This window comes from Poecilia mexicana, unplaced genomic scaffold (genome assembly GCF_051168715.1).
Source record: "Poecilia mexicana isolate PSO_F unplaced genomic scaffold, ASM5116871v1 scaffold_3, whole genome shotgun sequence".
Lineage (NCBI taxonomy): Eukaryota > Metazoa > Chordata > Actinopteri > Cyprinodontiformes > Poeciliidae > Poecilia > Poecilia mexicana.
In genome coordinates this window covers 12,001,528-12,019,254 of record NW_028263372.1, presented here as the reverse complement: position 1 = coordinate 12,019,254, position 17,727 = coordinate 12,001,528, and the positions used below count along the sequence as shown (strand labels likewise).

Here is a 17,727-nt window from a genome sequence, read left to right as displayed (position 1 = left end):
GCTTAAGGACAATAAAGTCAATGTTTTGGTGTGACCATCGCAAAACCCTGATCTCGTATAGAGAATTTGTGGTAAGAGCTTGTTAAGGTGTGTGTGCAAACGAGGTGACAAGTTTGGTCGGATTTATCTTCAGACAGCGAGAAAAAGCAGGGAACTGCAGCAGCCAGTACAATCTCTGTCTCATTGAGAAATGAATTGTAAAGGATGACAGATATATTTTTAGAGAGAACTCTTATTCACTAAGTAATGAAATTATGCTTGACATGTTGCATGCAAGTACTCTTCCATACATCGTGTCATTTGGCTATCAACTGTACTTCACAAGTGAGCTTAAGCGCTGCTACGACTGTCGGGATTTTATGTTTTCGACATATGCACTTTGATTTTTTCTTTTCTTCAGTTTTTCATAGAAAAGCCACATTTGTTTATTTGTTCTGATCAGCACTGCTTTTCAGTTGTTTCATCATTTTGAGTTGCTTCTAACGAAACTCAACACTTTGCTTCACAGATGTTTTACGGTAAATGTGACATGAATGAGTATTTCTGCTGAATTGCTGCAGGCTTTTTAATATGAAGCAGATGGAAGAGGGAGTTTGCATTACCAGCAAAGGCCAGATTGGAGTAAATTAGTTAACACTCAGGAATCTTTTGAAAGTATGAAAATGATTTTAGAATACAAGCTTTATTGGTTCACAGTCTGAGCCTTTTGGACAATATTGCACACAACTACTGTCTTGTTGTGCGACTAGTCAAACCCTTATTGTTTGGTGTTTTTTGGTTGTGGGTTGTGTCTTTTTGATATAATCTTTATCTAAAAGTACAAAGATGAACTTGAAGATCTAATTTCCCTCTTAATGACTTTTTGACATTTGTAAGCTGAGCTAACAAGTCGCGATTGACAAGAACGCCAGTAAGCAAAGCTGTCATGAAGATGAAACATCCGAGAATCGATCTCTGGATGTATTTCACCTGCTGCATCATTTGTAATAAAAAGCATAAGGCCAATTTAGGAAAAAGCAGGTGTTTTACTTTAAAATTGCTTAATATCCACTAGCCGACTTGTCCCCTTGAGGAGAGGAGACAGCAGAAATATCAACTGCACAGCCCGGCCTGATTACCTATTTTTCACCTCACTCATTCTCAGTACTGCTGCCAGAGGCTTTTTTTTTTTTTTAAGGTGCTATTGCTGATAAGATGACAAGATTTATAAGTAATGATACGTTGCTCGTTGGTTGTGCTGGAGGGCAAGTTTTTAGGGTAATGACAGAACTGGAGCAACATTGTAAAAGCAGCACCACAGCTGCTGATTGACAAAATACTAAAAAATATACACAGTCTAAACAGCAGGAATTGTGGACAATTTCACTAATAAACTGATCCTAAACCCAGATTTCTTAAAAAAATAAAGAATAAAGAGGTATACAGGGCTGCGACAATTCCTCAAAGAACTCTTTGCTCAATTCTTTGTCATTTAACTTTGTATTATTCTCCCCCACACCCCTAAGCAGTTATGTGTTTTACAGATGATCGTTTTATCGTTGCACACCTTCTCTTTACATTACCTGTGACTAAGAGATATTGAAGCTCATAAGGGAAAAAAATAATAATACAAAACCTTTTCAGTTCAGGTCTGTTTGAAAAAAGAGAATCAAACAATTTCTATAGTAAACAGAGTTAACTTGGCGTAACATTTTTAGTTTGAAGCTGCACATTTCTTTAGTACTAAAACCACAATAAAATGGAACCTGGTGTAATGAGAAAGGACAATAAAAAAAGAACGGCACGATAAGGGTAAAATTGAGTTTGAAAGTACATAGAACAAACAGCGAGTTTTAGGTTATTCTTTCTTTATATAAACATTTCTTTTCATTCTTTCAATCACAACCTCTAGTTTCATTGGTGAATCGTGCAACCTCCCATTTTAAGAACGTGCTTAAACCAACATACACAATAAAATACTGTTGTAAAACTAATATTATTCAATATTATGGACAGTACTTCAATACATGTTCCCAACAAAACTTTTCAACATTACTGAACTGGCTGTAAATAAAAGGCTGGATTAGGTTCGTTCTGAACAAAAAAAAAAACAATATGGTGAAAGGTGGACACATCTTTTCAAGAACAAACTAATTTATCAGATGATTTGATCATTCCAGGATATTTTCGATAGATTGCTCAATTACTAAAATACCCTATAGCTAAGTAGCAAAGACTCACTGTGAATTGCAAAAACAACCATAGCATTAAAAAATAGGTAAAGACTATAAGGACTGAACAATTTGAAGTAATGTAAACTCCAGGGTCAGTCCTGCGTGTGTGCGGTGTTTGCACATCTGTAATTGCACACGCACGCACTCTTCATGCATCATGAATCTCATTGGGTTCCAGTCCGAGTTTCCTCGGGGCAGTGGTGTTTTTTTTGGTTGTGGCGGCTTGATGCATGCCAGGAACAAGGTTGTTTTGTTTGGGGGAACATGATGAATTAAAGAGCGATCGGTGAACGACGCCGTTGCATCCATTTCCCAACAGCAGCCTTTCACCTCTCACATGTAGCCCATTGCTCATAGACAAACCCATCTGTTTCTCCATTCCCAGGGTAAGGCCAGCCTTGACAGAGCTGCCGAGACACTATTTCACAAGTGTCTTATGTGGGAAGACACAGATGGTTTTTCTGTTGTCCCCTATCTGTCAAAATCTCTGTCTTGGTGTTTCTCCGTCGCCTTAGACTCGTATTAGAATACCTTTCTTGCTGAATCGTATTCCTCATATTTACTCTGTCACTTTCCCATCTCTAGTTCCCTTTCTTCCCCTTCCCTGCCCCCCCATCCCTTTATCCACCCTCCTCATTTTTAAAAGCCACATGCTCCCAGCCCGTCTGGCTCAGTTGCTCCCTGCCAATGAAGGGCTTTTTATTGGGCTGAGATTGAGTGCAGCCAAGCAGGGCCTGGCTATAGTGCTGATGCTGGGGCCAGTCTCACAGTCCCCCCCACCCCTTTCCTAGCCCCCAACCCCCCTCCTGACTGCACAGCCCACTCCACATGCCTGTTCTGGTTTGGCCCTGTCGCCCAGAAGGAGATTACTTGTCTCTGCTGCCCTTAATTGCCGACAGTAGCAGAAAAGAGCCAGGGAGAGAGGAGAGAGGGAACAGTGTTGGTTTGTTGTGCTGTTAGCTGACAAGCTTGGGCTCTTGCTGTCAAATCTTTCCTCTGGTTCAGTCCCTTTTATTAAGATCTATGTTGTTATTATTAGATCTCAGCACATAGATCTCAGCAGTTGTGATAAAGCACTCCGAGAGTAAATTGTGCAATATATAAAACAGACGGCCAATGTGTTACGAAAGCAAAGCTGACAAACGATAACGCTCAGTCCATTACATTATCGTAAAAACAGTAGCTAGTTCTCTTTCTTTCCTCTTTTCATGCTCTTAAAGTCACTGATATTGCCCAGGGGCTTTCTTCCAGCAGCTAGTGCTTTGGCACCCTTTTACTTTTTTTTTTTTTTTTTTTCTCAAATGATCATTATATCACTTTTAGTTATTTTTGAATCCCCTCGGGGTTAAACAAAGCAAATTAAATAGCTGGATATTAATTAAACTGGGACTATTTGAAGAGACTGTTATAGTTTCTATTTTTACCAAATTAAATTTTGCAGGTTGGTTTCACCTAACTGGACTCATGTTGTGCCTATTCTGTGAAGTACATTTAAAATATTTTTAAATATTTTTTGACCGCTATAATCCAATATATCTGACAATCCGTATTTCAATGTTTTGCTTTTTGCGGCGCATGGCTATTTGTAGTTATAATTTTACTACCTGCATATGTGTATGAGTATTTTGAAACATGAATGAGCAGCATGTGGTCTTCTTTGTCAGAAAGGAGAGTTATTCAGAATAGAGGTTTGGTCCATTCTCTACCATATAGTGGATTTGTACATATTCCAAACATGCTTGACATTTATGTAACGTGTCGACTCACCTTCTCTTGTATCCAGCCAACTAGTTGATTTGATGCATGTAGAATATGATATTTATAGATGAGAGGTAACAGAATGAAAACAATCAAATTGGAAAAATTCAAACCGGAACATTCACATAATTGAATGAAGATGATAATTTTCCTTATTGTTCTGCATTTACAGAAGGCAACTACTGTACACTTGTTTACAGACCTGTCACCTCCTTCAGTTTTTTTGGTTTCTAGTTTCATGTTTTGAATGCACTGTAAAAAAAAAAAAAAAAAAAAAAAAGGTTACTCATAGGTCTATTTTTGTTCTATTTAAATCTACTCAAGTATTTATTTGCATATTAATTCAGTAAACTTTGGAATACATAAAAAACATTTTAAATTAAACAAAAATTCTTTATCTTTTTATATAAACTATAGAACTACCTTATTTCCCTTGAGCTGAGCTAATTTGCTGCTGTCACTAGCTTTAAATTCAACATACATATGCTGCAGTTTTAATATTCCTCCCATTTTACCATTGGCAAGAGAGCAAATAAGCACATTTCCCACATTGTCACAGCAAAGCAAATGTGGGAACAGCACTCTTGCTTGAATGCAAGACTGATGGCTGCATTTATCATCTGTTGGCACACTGGCAAGGTTAAAGTGTGCTTGTATCTACTTTCTGAAAGCAGCTTGGACCGCAGCCATGCGGCAGACATGCATTTCTATGTTGAACATTAGCCAAATGTCAGAGGAGTTTATGAGCAAGCAGAACCTTTTTGTCTCACAGTTGTCCGGCTTCAAAAGGAAAGTAAATTGGAAGCATTTAGCTTGTAAAACAGCGTTCACACTGAGGCAGTTTAATGCAGCTGACTTAAATCGTTGAGCACATTTGTCCTTTTTTGCACAGAATGCCCCAAAGCTGTGTTCCTGCCTGACTTAACGCACTAACAGGCAGACACATCAATGTTTTTGCTCCCCTGCTGCGTTTTTGTATAAGTCAAAATAATCGATTTCATATTATTACTTTTTTTCTTCCACAACAAACAAATTAAATTGAATGTGTAAACAAGCCCACTCCTACTTTATTAGAGCCTTTTTGATGAATATGGAGGGCTTGAGAAAACCTCTTTGTCACACAACCACAATATTTCGTGCCCTTTTGATTAACAGGGAATGGAAACAATTAGGTGGTGGAGGCAGTGAGGCAAAGCAACACATTCAACAGCTTTAAATGCTAATTAGCTAATGGAGGATGAAGGAGCAAGCAACTGGCAGGGTCTCACATGAACACACTCCAGCTCTGGATGCAGCTTTGCTTGTTCCATGAAAACTGAACGGAGCTACCACCATTTTGTTTCCTTGAGGAACCACTAACAACCCAGCCATCTTGTGTACCGAGTGATTTGTTTATAATGATCCTAAATGAGGCCAATGACTCCATGAAGAGCTTGGTGTCGAATCTTTCCTGTTACTTTTGTGGCGCATTTGTCTCGGGAACTCTAATCTGGAGATTATGTGGGGAAAATCAGTGAGATTTGCTAATTGTCGCGCTAATGACAACACAAGTCGACAACGATGCTTCATTCCATTGTATGCCTTCAAGCACTGAAGGAACATGTTGACACAGGGATATTGTGCTCTGTGTCCCACCGGTTTAACATGAACTGTCAGAGGGGCTAAAAATAGTTCACTATGTTTTTATATGTGATGAGGGCATATGGCGTTGTCAAAAGTCCAGCCTTTTTTTTTTATTATTTCTGACTGGGAACCTGAAAGATCTGACTTCTCAGTATAAATAGACCGCACCAGTGGGATTGTTGTGAAGCTACTCACTGGTGGCTCTACAAACATTACAAGAGCATCTTCACTCACTGTAGGCTACTTATTTATTGACAAACAGACCATGAGGGCTGCTAATAAATTGTATATATCTGGACCTTTCATAAAATTTTATATGCCTAGTAGCCATATTAGATATTGAACTAGAGACAGTCTGACTTTTCTTCAGCATTTATTTGTGTTCTTGTATTTCCAGCTGGAAGCTTGGAAAAATCAATTTCCAAATAAAACATCTCATCTATTCCAACTGTGGTCTTGCTTGTGGTGTATGATATTTCTATGAGACCATGTTGCTCTCACTTGGATTTGGTACATTTTTTGTTTTATCACAACATCTGCTGTGATTGACGCTCCTGGTAAAGAGGAGTAAAAAGCCTATCAATTATTTTTGGATAATCAGTGGTTTATAGATGCCACCTTTTGGTGCAGTTCTCCAAAAAGTGAACATTTACATCTCCTGTCATCTGCTTCGTCATCGTTGGTGGCAAGATCAATCTGGGTCCTCATACAAACCCGTTTGTCGCAGGTTTAGGTTTTGAGTTACTAGTATGACTGTAGACATGGGCAAGTGTAGGGAAGTAGCTACTTTCAGGAAAGTCCAGAGAAATTTGAATACACAGAAAATTGTTTTTCCCATTTTGAACTGGGCCTCTTATGTAATATTGATAAGCCAGGGAAACTGGAAGTCATCGATTAATAAGTAAAACAATTCCTAGATACATTTTAATCTTCTTAAAAACTGAACAGAAAGTTAAGTAAATTCTTTTGCTGCACATGTTTTGGTAGGAATTGTTGGAGATGCCAATATTTGTGCCTCTGGCATTTTTGTAATTAAAAAAAACTTGCTATTTGCTGTAGGATGTTTTCCACACTGAATAAATGTATTCAAGTTTGCATTTTTGGCTTAACGAAACACATATTTTATGGATTTCTCCACATCTTTCATTGCATTAATTGAGTGATTGTGTTGTACAGCCATAAATATAAGCCACTTTTCAGTCATGAAACATGTGACATTGTTTAACAGTGTGTTAAATTGCCAAGCGTCTGTTTTGGTATCTTTTATCGTAATGTTCTTTGAAGCCTCACGCAGACATGGCAGCACATTTGCAGAAAGAGCAGCATGCTTGCGTGATATTTCTCATCTGGTGAGTGAGAGAAAGAAAGGCAGACTGAGTGCTGTGTTAAAATGTTATGATAACAAGGAAGTGGACTCGTTTCTTGTGCTCCCAGTGGAATAGTTGGATTTTGAAACTTCAATTGGGTACACAGTGATCTTGCTGAGATGCATAAACACTGAATAACAAAACATGAATTACAGACTCTTGTTTAATTTTTTTATTTGCTTCAAAATGTCTGCTTGATTTTTACATAATAAAGTGCCTTTTAGATTTAGAAATTATAAAGAATTTAATGACGAATGAATTTGTTTGTTGTATTAGAAAGCAGAGAGAGGCTTTCTGTCTTGTTTGGTAAATCTATTATGCTCTTTTTGTTCTTCTACTGTATTTTGTCTGACAACTTATGATCCGTTGTTTACTTTGATTAAATGGGCAACATTTATTTCTGCCTGATATGAAATTATCCCAACTGTAACAGTTTGTAAAACAAGCTTTAAAAATCGGTCTCTACATCACAAAACCTCTATAAACTGTTGTTTTACTGATTCCCCAGTGGAAAGTAGTTTTTTTTTTTTTGTCAGCCTGTATTTGCAGTTAGTCTAAATGGCTAGAAAAGTACTCCCAGCTCAATTTAGTGCTTGTCTAAATAAAATGAAGGGATTTAAGCAACAAATTACTTTGGGGAAATGAAATGGTTTTACACATATTTCTATAACAAAAACTATTTAAACAAGAGACTAAAAGATTCTCCTTCTGGTATTTTTCTGTTTAAGAAAATCAGACGGTTTTCCATGTACATTAACCTCAAGTAGACCTCGGGGAGCAGCAGTAAATTTGATTGTAAAATTAGATTCAAGTGCTTTTCTAGTGCGACAACAGGCACCAGGTGTTAGCGGGCATCCTCTTTGATTCGGTCTTCCACAACAGGTTATTAGAAGCGTTTTAAAGTACGGTGAAAGATTTATTAGAAACCTGAAGGGACAGTATAATCATCAGGATGAAAACGGGGAAATCTTAAGCACAGAATTACATCTACAAACAAACATTACATCATAGGGAAAGTTCCACCAATAAATAAAAGTCCTGGACACAATCAGAAAAAATGATACATCATAAATTATTTTAGAAAAAGATGTAGAAAAAAGAGAATTTAACCATCAACCATCAGGAAGTTGTTGAGGATCTTCATAACATAACATTGCTGCAGAAAGAAACGAGCCACAAATATAATACATTTACACACAACACCTTCACTGTGTGAATGGCCTTGTTTCAGAAACGGGAATAGCTGTATGGTTCATGTTGGTCGTATGACTTTATTGTTATTATCTTACCATGATGGTGGCTTAAGCTCGAGCAGGAGTTGACCAGCAGAGCAGTGTGAGGATTAGTGTCAGCAGCTCAAACAATAAGATTAGTTCATATAAACGGATGAAGTAATTAGGATCACAGATGAGCCCATCTGAGGTCAGTGTGTTTAAAAACAAGTGTAGGTGCAGTGAATGGCGGGTGTGCGTCATTACTTTAACTACATGCTGATGTTGCAGTTTGATGCTAAATCACTAGCACACACATAAAACGGATCAGAGCTGATGATATTCTGCAGCATTAACAACATTCATCCTAACGAATTAATTATGGGTGTTCAATTGTATGTGTAGTTTAGAAAAAAAAATGTAACTAAATTATTAAGACTGCACAATAGTTGTAAAGAACATGTTATGTGCAATAATGTTGGTGAATGTTGTGATGACGATATGGTTTGCAACTTGATAACCTCTTTCTGGGTTGAATAAGTAAGCACATATATTAAACATTAAGTAGTTTATTGATACATTGAAAAATGTATTTCAGTTTCAACAGCATGTTCTAGTTTCATCTCAATATCTTTAGCACACCAACTTAAATTCCCTTCTTAACCATTTTCTGCTGCATACAATAAAAAAGGCAAGTATCATCACAGATTATGGGCATTGAGAGCCCAAATGTAGTCCACTTATAATTAGCTGATATTTTTAGTGCAGGCCAAGGAGTTCTTTGTGATGCATTTTGCAGCCCACCTTTTATGTGTTAATATTATGTTAGAATAACTATGATTGGAAAAGTGATGCTAATCACATAATAAAAACATGGTCCAGTGGATGGAAGGTGTTCTAGAGTCCAACATGAGACCATCACATTGGTCCTGACTAAAACTGGGTCATGTAACTGGACCATAATCCTAAGCATAGCAGCAAATCTACAACAGAGTAAGTGGAAAAGAAAATAATCAAGGTGCATGAAGACACAAACTTCTATAAACTTGAACAGCGTGACAAGTGAAGAAGAAAGGCAGTGAAGAAGAAAGGCCCACAGACACCAGCTTATAGCTGAAATCCACAAATACTTTAGATACTCTCTAAAACCGCTCATCACTGCCCATCTTAATAATTCACATACCAAATATAACTTAAAATGCATTAGTAAACAGCAGAAGCTAATATCCATAGTCTTCCTCATCTTCCCTCTTCAATCGGCGCCAAGAAAAACAAATGGCACTCCTGGACTGGCTGCTCTGCAAACGCCAGCCAATAGTGTGTGAAGTAGCATTGATCTAGGTATTTCAGTTTTCGAAGCTGCCTTTTTTTTTTTAGTATTTTAGCTTATGCTCTTGGGAAAAATCTGTAAATAATTTGGAGTTGCATTCCACGGAAATATCTCTAAATACTAAGTCACGAATAGGCGGCGCTCCACTTTATCTTCATGTAATTCTTGCTGTATCAGGTTCGACAACCTTTCTGAATTATAGGATGTACTTTTTTTTTTCTTTTCCCCATAACCATAAACTGTCTCAGCCATATAGCGACACTGATAATGGGGAAGGTTGGATTTCATAGCCTTGTTTAAACAGAAACTAAAGCCCCTTTACATTTCAGTGCTTTATGTATTTTAAAGGTATTGTGGGTCTTTAACCTTAGCTTTTAAATTCTTCTTTCATTTTTGTTTCATTTATGCTTTTTGGTTTTTACACTCGAGGTCAGGTTTAAGTCATTTTAGAAGCTGAGAAAAGCTGGATTATTTCTAGGTTCAACCTCGGCTCATTAAAAGACACATTAAAACTCACAACTTCCACTATTATTTAGCATTCCTCAAAACGGCTAAAGTTTTCCTCCAGTAATGATCAGATGAATTTTCTATCCGTGAGCTCCAGTTTCATTTAAATTGCAATGTCATTTTGCCATTGAAGGATGTAATCAAGAGCCTCCACTCGGATCCTGAGCTGTGCTTAATGACGCTTTGAGTCTTTACATATTTTATCACTCACCATCTTATTAGACTCAAGTTGACATGGGCTTTAGTCAGAAATAAGCGTCGCTGTCATCTCTCCCCAGTTTGTCAAGAGACCCTACAAATGGGTTGCAGACTCTGTTGATTTCTTGTAAAAGCTGCAGATTTGTCACAACCCTTCAGTGCTTTCTTTTTGTGTGTGGGAGATAGAGAGGCTGGGAGAGTAAGAAGTTGGGGGAGGGGGAAAAAGAAAAAAAAAAAAGCGTGCTGTCACGAAAAGAGCCGCTTCCTGGCTGGCTAGATGCAATCATGGGCACTATCTGATAGTGCTGGCGGAAATTGGATGAGCTGAGAGCCGTTGGCTGCCAGTGATGGAAAAGATGACTCCTTTGTCACTGTGTCAGTCAATTCCCTACTCTCACCTGAGAGACCAATCAATAACACGAGGATAGAGAGGTTTTCTCTTGCCTCTTGCGCTCTGTGTGCTGTGGGCTGGTGTCAATAATGAGCTGTAAAACACCTTCTTATTCACAGGAATGTGTTATGGCATCCCACACGGCTTTGCAGAAATATCTTCGATTACCATGAATGACATGCATTTCTGTGGACGACGATTTCTAAACATTCGGACGTCTTTGCGGTTTTCATCTCGGTGATGGATCAATGTGCAAACATTGCTTTTATGGCCCAACCAGCTTTATTAATGCGAGTCTACGCCCTGAAATATGTTTGAAAGTGTAATTCACACAACACCACATCTGAGAAAGTCTTTGATTGCCTCAGATTTGGATGCTGCTTGTTATATATTTTGTGTCATCTTTATAGCTCACCAGGGCGACAGCTGCTCCCTTCAGCAACTGCATCATTAGTTGTGCAATTACAGAGCCTAAGACCCAGCGAGACTCATAACTATCATATGCTTTCAGGCATAGAGCATTAGATCAGGCATGGAGGACATTTAGCATAATATAGGCAAATAAAGAGGAATCACTGGATGATTTAGGACTGTTTGGAATCAACAGATTTTCAGTGTTGGCATATGTAAATCTGGATGTGACACTCCTTTGTGAAAGTGGAGCTAAACCGTTTCTATTTATCCTCCATCACTTCTGCAGTGCCCTGGTACCTGTGAGGAGTCTGCTTCGCCATTCGTCTTCATCTGCAATAACCCCCAGGAGCTGCTCGTGAAATTCCCCATGAAAGGGAAGCACAAGATCTGTAAGTTCTCTCCTCCTTTCATGTCAGAGCAAAAAAAAAAAAAAAAACAGGAGTGGCTGACATTAGCCTGAGCCAGCTCAAATGTCCTCATTTCTGTTCATCTGCATTCAACGTCTTCATCTCTATACTCACACGTATACAAATGTGGAAACGCTATGATAATGCAAAGTACAGTTCCTGATTAGTATGTTTTCATGAATAAAACAAAAGTCTACATAAACCTCCTCACAAGCACACACACATTTCTATAGATTCTCTCTGGGCACAGAATGTTAAGACAGGATTTTGCTGTCAGGTTGCCTGGGGGACAAGCCAGGCCTGGGTGTGCAATTCTGTTGCTGGAATTGTGTGATTTATAATAGGACTCCAACACATTTTCCCTCTGCTGCCATAGCTGGCTCTGCAATATGATGTACCTGCAAGCTCTTTTGTTAATATTTCAAAACCCTCTAAAGACTTGAGAGGATTGTTTATGCAGCTGTGTCTCGTTCATATGTGTTCAGATCGATGGAGAATGCGTTTGAGAAGCTCCAGGTAAAATGTAGCAGGCCCTGGACTAAACTACACAAAGCACTCTTGTCTATTTTCTTGTGAATTGTTATTTTTTTTCTTTTTTTTTTATGATTTAGAGTTTTACAAAAACACCAACTAAAATCTCAAGTTGTAGGTAAATATTTTACTGTCAAGTAGTAAAAAAAAGATTGCTGATCTGAAAGAAAAATACAGTTGCAGTCAGATCTCTGTTTGCTTTACTGTCACAGTGTGACATTTGTCAGCAAAACCACATCTGAAGTGAAATATTTTCTAGCTGGCTGTTATGTCTAAACTTCTGTTTTTAAATTTGTTTAGAATAACAGGTTGTCACATTATTACAGATTCCCTGACGCTGGAGCAGATCAGCATGTGGAAATCTCTAGCTACATTTCCTGCACATTTACATCATCGAGATTGATTGCAACCTGTGTTTTCTTTGCGGCTAGATCAGTAAAAATGGCTGTGTTGTAAACTGTCAAAGTACGTATATATGAGAAATTCATTTCCTCATTAGCTGCAATCTGGTTCTATTCCTGTTTTCTCTCTTGAGATTCCAGCTCTTCTAGTTAAAAGTGAAAACCACAATGATTATTCATTTCTTGGAAAAAATCTTTCATTTTATATAATTCAGACAAATTGGTCAACGGGTCTGTTCACAATAGTTTTCCTGTATCATTGCCCTGTGTGTGTTTATTCTTCATCCAGTTATAGAAACTCCAGTATCAACATTTGTCACATTACATAAACAGTTTTTTTTTTGTTTTTTTTACTTTGACTTGCCTTGGGTTACTTGAGTTGCCTTTTCTCTCTACTTTCTAGTGTATAATATTAGCACTTGAGCATAGCAAGTGAGTGCAGCTTTTATACAGTTATAATCATACTTTTATGATTCATCATAAGAGTATGATGAATCATATTTTTATATGATTCATTATGGCTTAGGGGAAAATCTTCAAATCGGACTAATAATACATATTTACTAGCCCATTGATGTTTTCTGCAACTGACAACAAAAAAAAAGCAACATTTGATCAGAGTTTTAAAAGCTTTATGTAATTTTTGGTTTGATGATTTTTGGGTAACCAGTTAATAATAGAATGCATTAGACTTAATAGCCAAGATATAATATTTTTTGGCACAATTGTGATCATTTTAAGACTGTTGCAGTAAGAAACATATTTCCTATTCTGCAAATGTGGAGCAAAGTAACTTTGCAATATTTAGATACAATTGAATCACAGAGATTTTTCAAAAACATGCTTTCATTCAATTTCTAACAATTATTTCCTTATTACAACTAAGAGAGTGAGAGCCCCTTGCACTGTGCAGGAAAGTGTTTATCTAGTAATTAGCTGCATTACATATCTACTAACTCAAATTCAAAGTCCAGTTTGAGCAAGAGCAGCATCGATTAAATTATTTCACATATTGAGACAAGCTTTTATAACTTAAGTGCCTGATGTCGCTAATTGGCTTCTTACTAAATTTAGTCAGGTAGTAAGGAAAGTTTATTCATAAAGAGCTTTCACAGCAACAGTTCACATTAATTATAGTATTATTCAAAAAAACTAACAAACTAGTTTGGTACCTGGTTGACATGCAAATCAATATTTTATCTGATCAGATATCAATTCTAGAAGTGTTGAACTGCCAGAATTAGGAAATGAATACTGGAGGCATGTCATGTTAAAATGAGAGTTTCTGGTTATAAAGAGACAAGTTTTTGTTGTGGGTTTTTTTTAAAGCTTAAATTCATTATACATTATAGTCATTATAATAGTCATTATTCATTATAGTTTGACATCTGTTGTTGACCATCTAAAAGATAAGACAATAAAATTACTTAGTAAAATTACAAATTTTAGTTTCATGTCATTACATTTTTCATTCTTCACAAACATTTCCACCAAAGACATTTTCATTGTCAGAGATATTTTAGACTTGGTAGGACTATCAATGTTACCAAAGATGCAGTAACATTTGAATGCCACTGTATGTGTGTATTCCCATGCAATAAATAGCTTTTATCTCCACACATTCCCCTCTGTACGTTTTAGTCTGGATTGTGGATTGGCCATCTTGACCTACATGCACCTACACCATCCAGCCTGCCTTCTTCTTCTATCACCAGCTAGCTTTTCACTATCTCAGTTTCTTGATCTCTCACCCTTTCTTCCACCCCATTCTCACAGCATCTCACGGGTCAAGGCATTGCCTCTCATTTCCTCGTGAGGGTTTAGCACAAGTTATTTTTCCCCCTGCTGGAGCTGCTTACATGGAAAAGATCTACTTGCTTCTGGCAATTCCAACAATCTCATACTTAACAGTATGCTGAAGAAGAAATGGTTCAATTTCTTCCGGCAATTATTACTCCTCTGAAATAGAAATAATTATGGTTGCTTTTTATTTTTGTTTGAGACCTTCATATGATGATGATGATCATCTATTCCTTTTTTTCTCTCTTGAGATTCCAGCTCTTCTAGCTAAAAGTGAAAACCACAATGATTATTCATTTCTTGGAAAAAATCTTTCATTTTATATAATTCAGACAAATTGGTCAACGGGTCTGTTCACAATACTTTTCCTGTATCATTGCCCTACTTTGCAACAAAAAACTGTGTTGCTAAGCTAATTAATTTTTTCATTACGAGGAAAATGATAAATATTAGTTGGTAATTCACTGAAATGAACCTTCTTGCAAGAAAATATTGGCTAATCAAAAAATTACCATAAAATCTTTCCAGCAAATGTTGATCTTGCCCATTAAAATAGGAGCAACGCAGCCATCAACTCAAGAATTGCTGCCTTATTTTGATTAGATCTGTGGTTTGCATCTGAATCAACAGAAAAAAAATAGATGGCATCTCAGGACTCCTGGTCTGCTTGATGGCAGAACAAGTGAAACATGAGCCTTGTGCATTGGGTTTGCTTGCAACAGATGCCGTCAGACCTATAAAGATAAATATCTCAGGAGCTCAGAGGTACATGGAAAACTCTTGGCACTTTGTCGAGATTGAAGGTGGAAACTTTCCAGCAGTTCTTTTCCCATTAGCGGGATGTGACTAATCTGCAGAAATGTTCACAAGAATATCAGGATACAGGTAATACCACCTTAACCTTTCATTGTGACAGATGAGCCATGTTTTGCTTTTTGCTGGCCATAAGAACACTGATAATTATTGTATGTACTGTGATTATATTACGTCAAAAAAATATTTTACCGCTGGCGCTACGTCACCCTTCTTCATTTACCCTAGAAATGCCCTGTTGTGCATATTTAGTAATCTATGAAAATTCTTTCCATCTTGCTTACTTTCTTTCTCTCTCCAGTTTTTGGTTTTTCCAAGTCTCATACTCAAGACTTCCCATGTGTGGGATTATCTGCCGTAAAGCAATTTCCCTTTTTAAAATAGAGATGGTAGCTGTGTTTCCATTGACCATATAATTGCACAATTTGACATTTAGTGGAAATATTAAAAGTTGCTTAAAGGAATTTTGAAAAAACTTGTTTTTCGATTAAACGTTTTGGCACTAAGATGAGGTAGTTTTTTGACTGCATCGAAATTGGTTTATTTAACAAAACTGCAATGGAAACACTTTTTTCTCATCACACAAGTCACATGATCAACAACCGTATGTTTCCACTGGCGCAAACCACAAAAGAAAACAGGAAGTAGTTGTTACTTATAGCATGAACAAAATTATTCGCATTTGATTTTAATTACGTTTCTTATTTAATAGAAACACCTTAATTGCGAAATTGCGTTGCTTCAACATTAGCGGAATATAGAGAGTTTTACGTACATTTGTAATGGAAACGCAACTAGTGTGTAACTTCAACATGAAAAGTATGTGGAATCCCTAAACATACTGCATTATTTTATAATACAGTCCCACTTGTATATATGTCCCATTCGACAAAAAAAAAAAAAAATGTAACACTGCTTCTTATTCTATCTCCAGCCAGTCAGCTCTAGAGATAAAAAGCAGGCAACGCTAGAATCTATCTCAGGTTGATCAGTCATTACCCTGTGGTGAAGTCTGTGACATTTAAAATGACGTACAACCAAAGCTCTCTGAACATTATGGTTCATCTTCCCAGCCTTTGAATATATGTTTCTGTGTGTGTATATGTGCGCTTTTGTGTGAACTGAAGGCCATTCTGGGTGTTGAAAGCTAATTGGCTTTCTGCCATGACCACACATTTTCTTTTACTCTTTCTTACTGCTTGACTTCGCTCGCTTGTTTTAACACTCTGACATTATCGGTATGAAGTGACTGTGCACACTCAGCAAGAACACTGCGCCCCAAATCATTTACTTAGCAAATAGTTATTATATTACCTGGCACAATGTATTGTCCAGTATTAAGTAGGCAACCTAAGTAAATTATAAACTCTTAATTATAATCCCCAGCAGGCCATAACAGCTCTTCCACCATGTGATGAAAAAATGAGGTCAGGAAACGGTTCATTATGTTAAACCATGCAGAGATCACTGATGGGCCACCTACTGAAACACAGACCAGCTGGATACTTCACAGTTGCAGCTGGTTTAAAAACTAAAGTAAGATTTCAATAAAAGATTGTAAAGAGTCAGAGACAGTGCAAACCATGAAATGCATTGCACAGCCCCGAATGCTGCTATGATTCTGTGAACCCAGAAGTGTTTAAACTGGGACAAATAAACATTATGCATGGACTGGTATTAAGCTGTTAACTTAGTGTCATCATTGACCTCACTTTTATAACGTGTACTGATGGTGCGTTCACACAAAACACGTGTGCACTTTGAATGCAGACACTTGACATTTTTGCCCTACACCTAGCGCTTGCTTCATGCGTCAGGTGCGTCTGGTTTACATTCAAAGTCTATCCATGAAAATCGTTCTCGCTGTTGTTTTCCGTTGCCAGCATATTGGTCAGATGTGCTTGATGCTCAAAACTCTCCGAACGCTTCAAATTGTGCCGCCCTAGAAGCATGAAACAAGTCACCACAGGTCATCGACACGCCTCAACATAGACTTTGAATGTAAACCAGACTGATGCTCAAAACATGTTTGGTGGGAACGCAGAAGACACAATGGTAATGGGAGGCGGCAGGAGACCAGAACAGCTAAATAGCTGAATTCCACTAATACTTGAGACGCAAACGCTTGTAACTGCATATTATAATAGCTCAAACACAAAATACACCTTAATAAGCATTACTACGCACAGTGGAAACAGCTTTGGCACTGCTGCAGAAGATAACACCTACTTGGGTATCAAAGAAAACCAGTGCTGGTCCTGGATTGGCTGCTTTGCAAACACCAGCCAATCCACCAATAACGTGTCAAGTAACACTGTACCAGCTTTCCAACCTGCATTTGCTTTTAAACTCTTCAGACAGACAAGTTTTCAATGAATAATTCAGAGTTAGTTCCACAGAAAAATCAATGAACAGGTGAATCTGCAAATACTGAACCACTAGCAGGTGGCAGTCGACTTTATTACTTCCAAGCATGAAGTCCGTATGGAAAGTGAAGTGCTCCAAGAGTTAATCTGCTAGCTCAGCTTGGAATAAAAAAAAATTAAACTCTTATACAAGCACCCTTAAATTAACGAGACAGAATCCCTGAATTGATCTGAGGTATGCAACAGCTGAGGTTAAATCCATAAACTTCAGACTAGATTTAATCTGTTCAAGCCGTCTAATGCCTTTTGTTCCCATAAGAATACATGCTATACACGATCGTAGCCAAAAGACCAAGAAGCAATCCTCCAACCATTGGTTGGCGTCAAAGTGCTGGCT

General features: G+C 37.5%; 1 protein-coding gene across 1 annotated transcript in view; it reads left to right on the top strand.

Annotated features, from left to right (window-relative positions):
* trip4 (thyroid hormone receptor interactor 4) overlaps window positions 1–17,727 on the top strand; it is a 79,936-nt gene that overhangs the window by 19,327 nt on the left and 42,882 nt on the right. Inside the window, exon 12 of the mRNA XM_014992573.2 lies at window positions 11,299–11,401. Within this exon, the coding sequence (XP_014848059.2) occupies window positions 11,299–11,401 (103 nt within the window). The remainder of the gene's footprint in view (window positions 1–11,298; window positions 11,402–17,727) is intronic.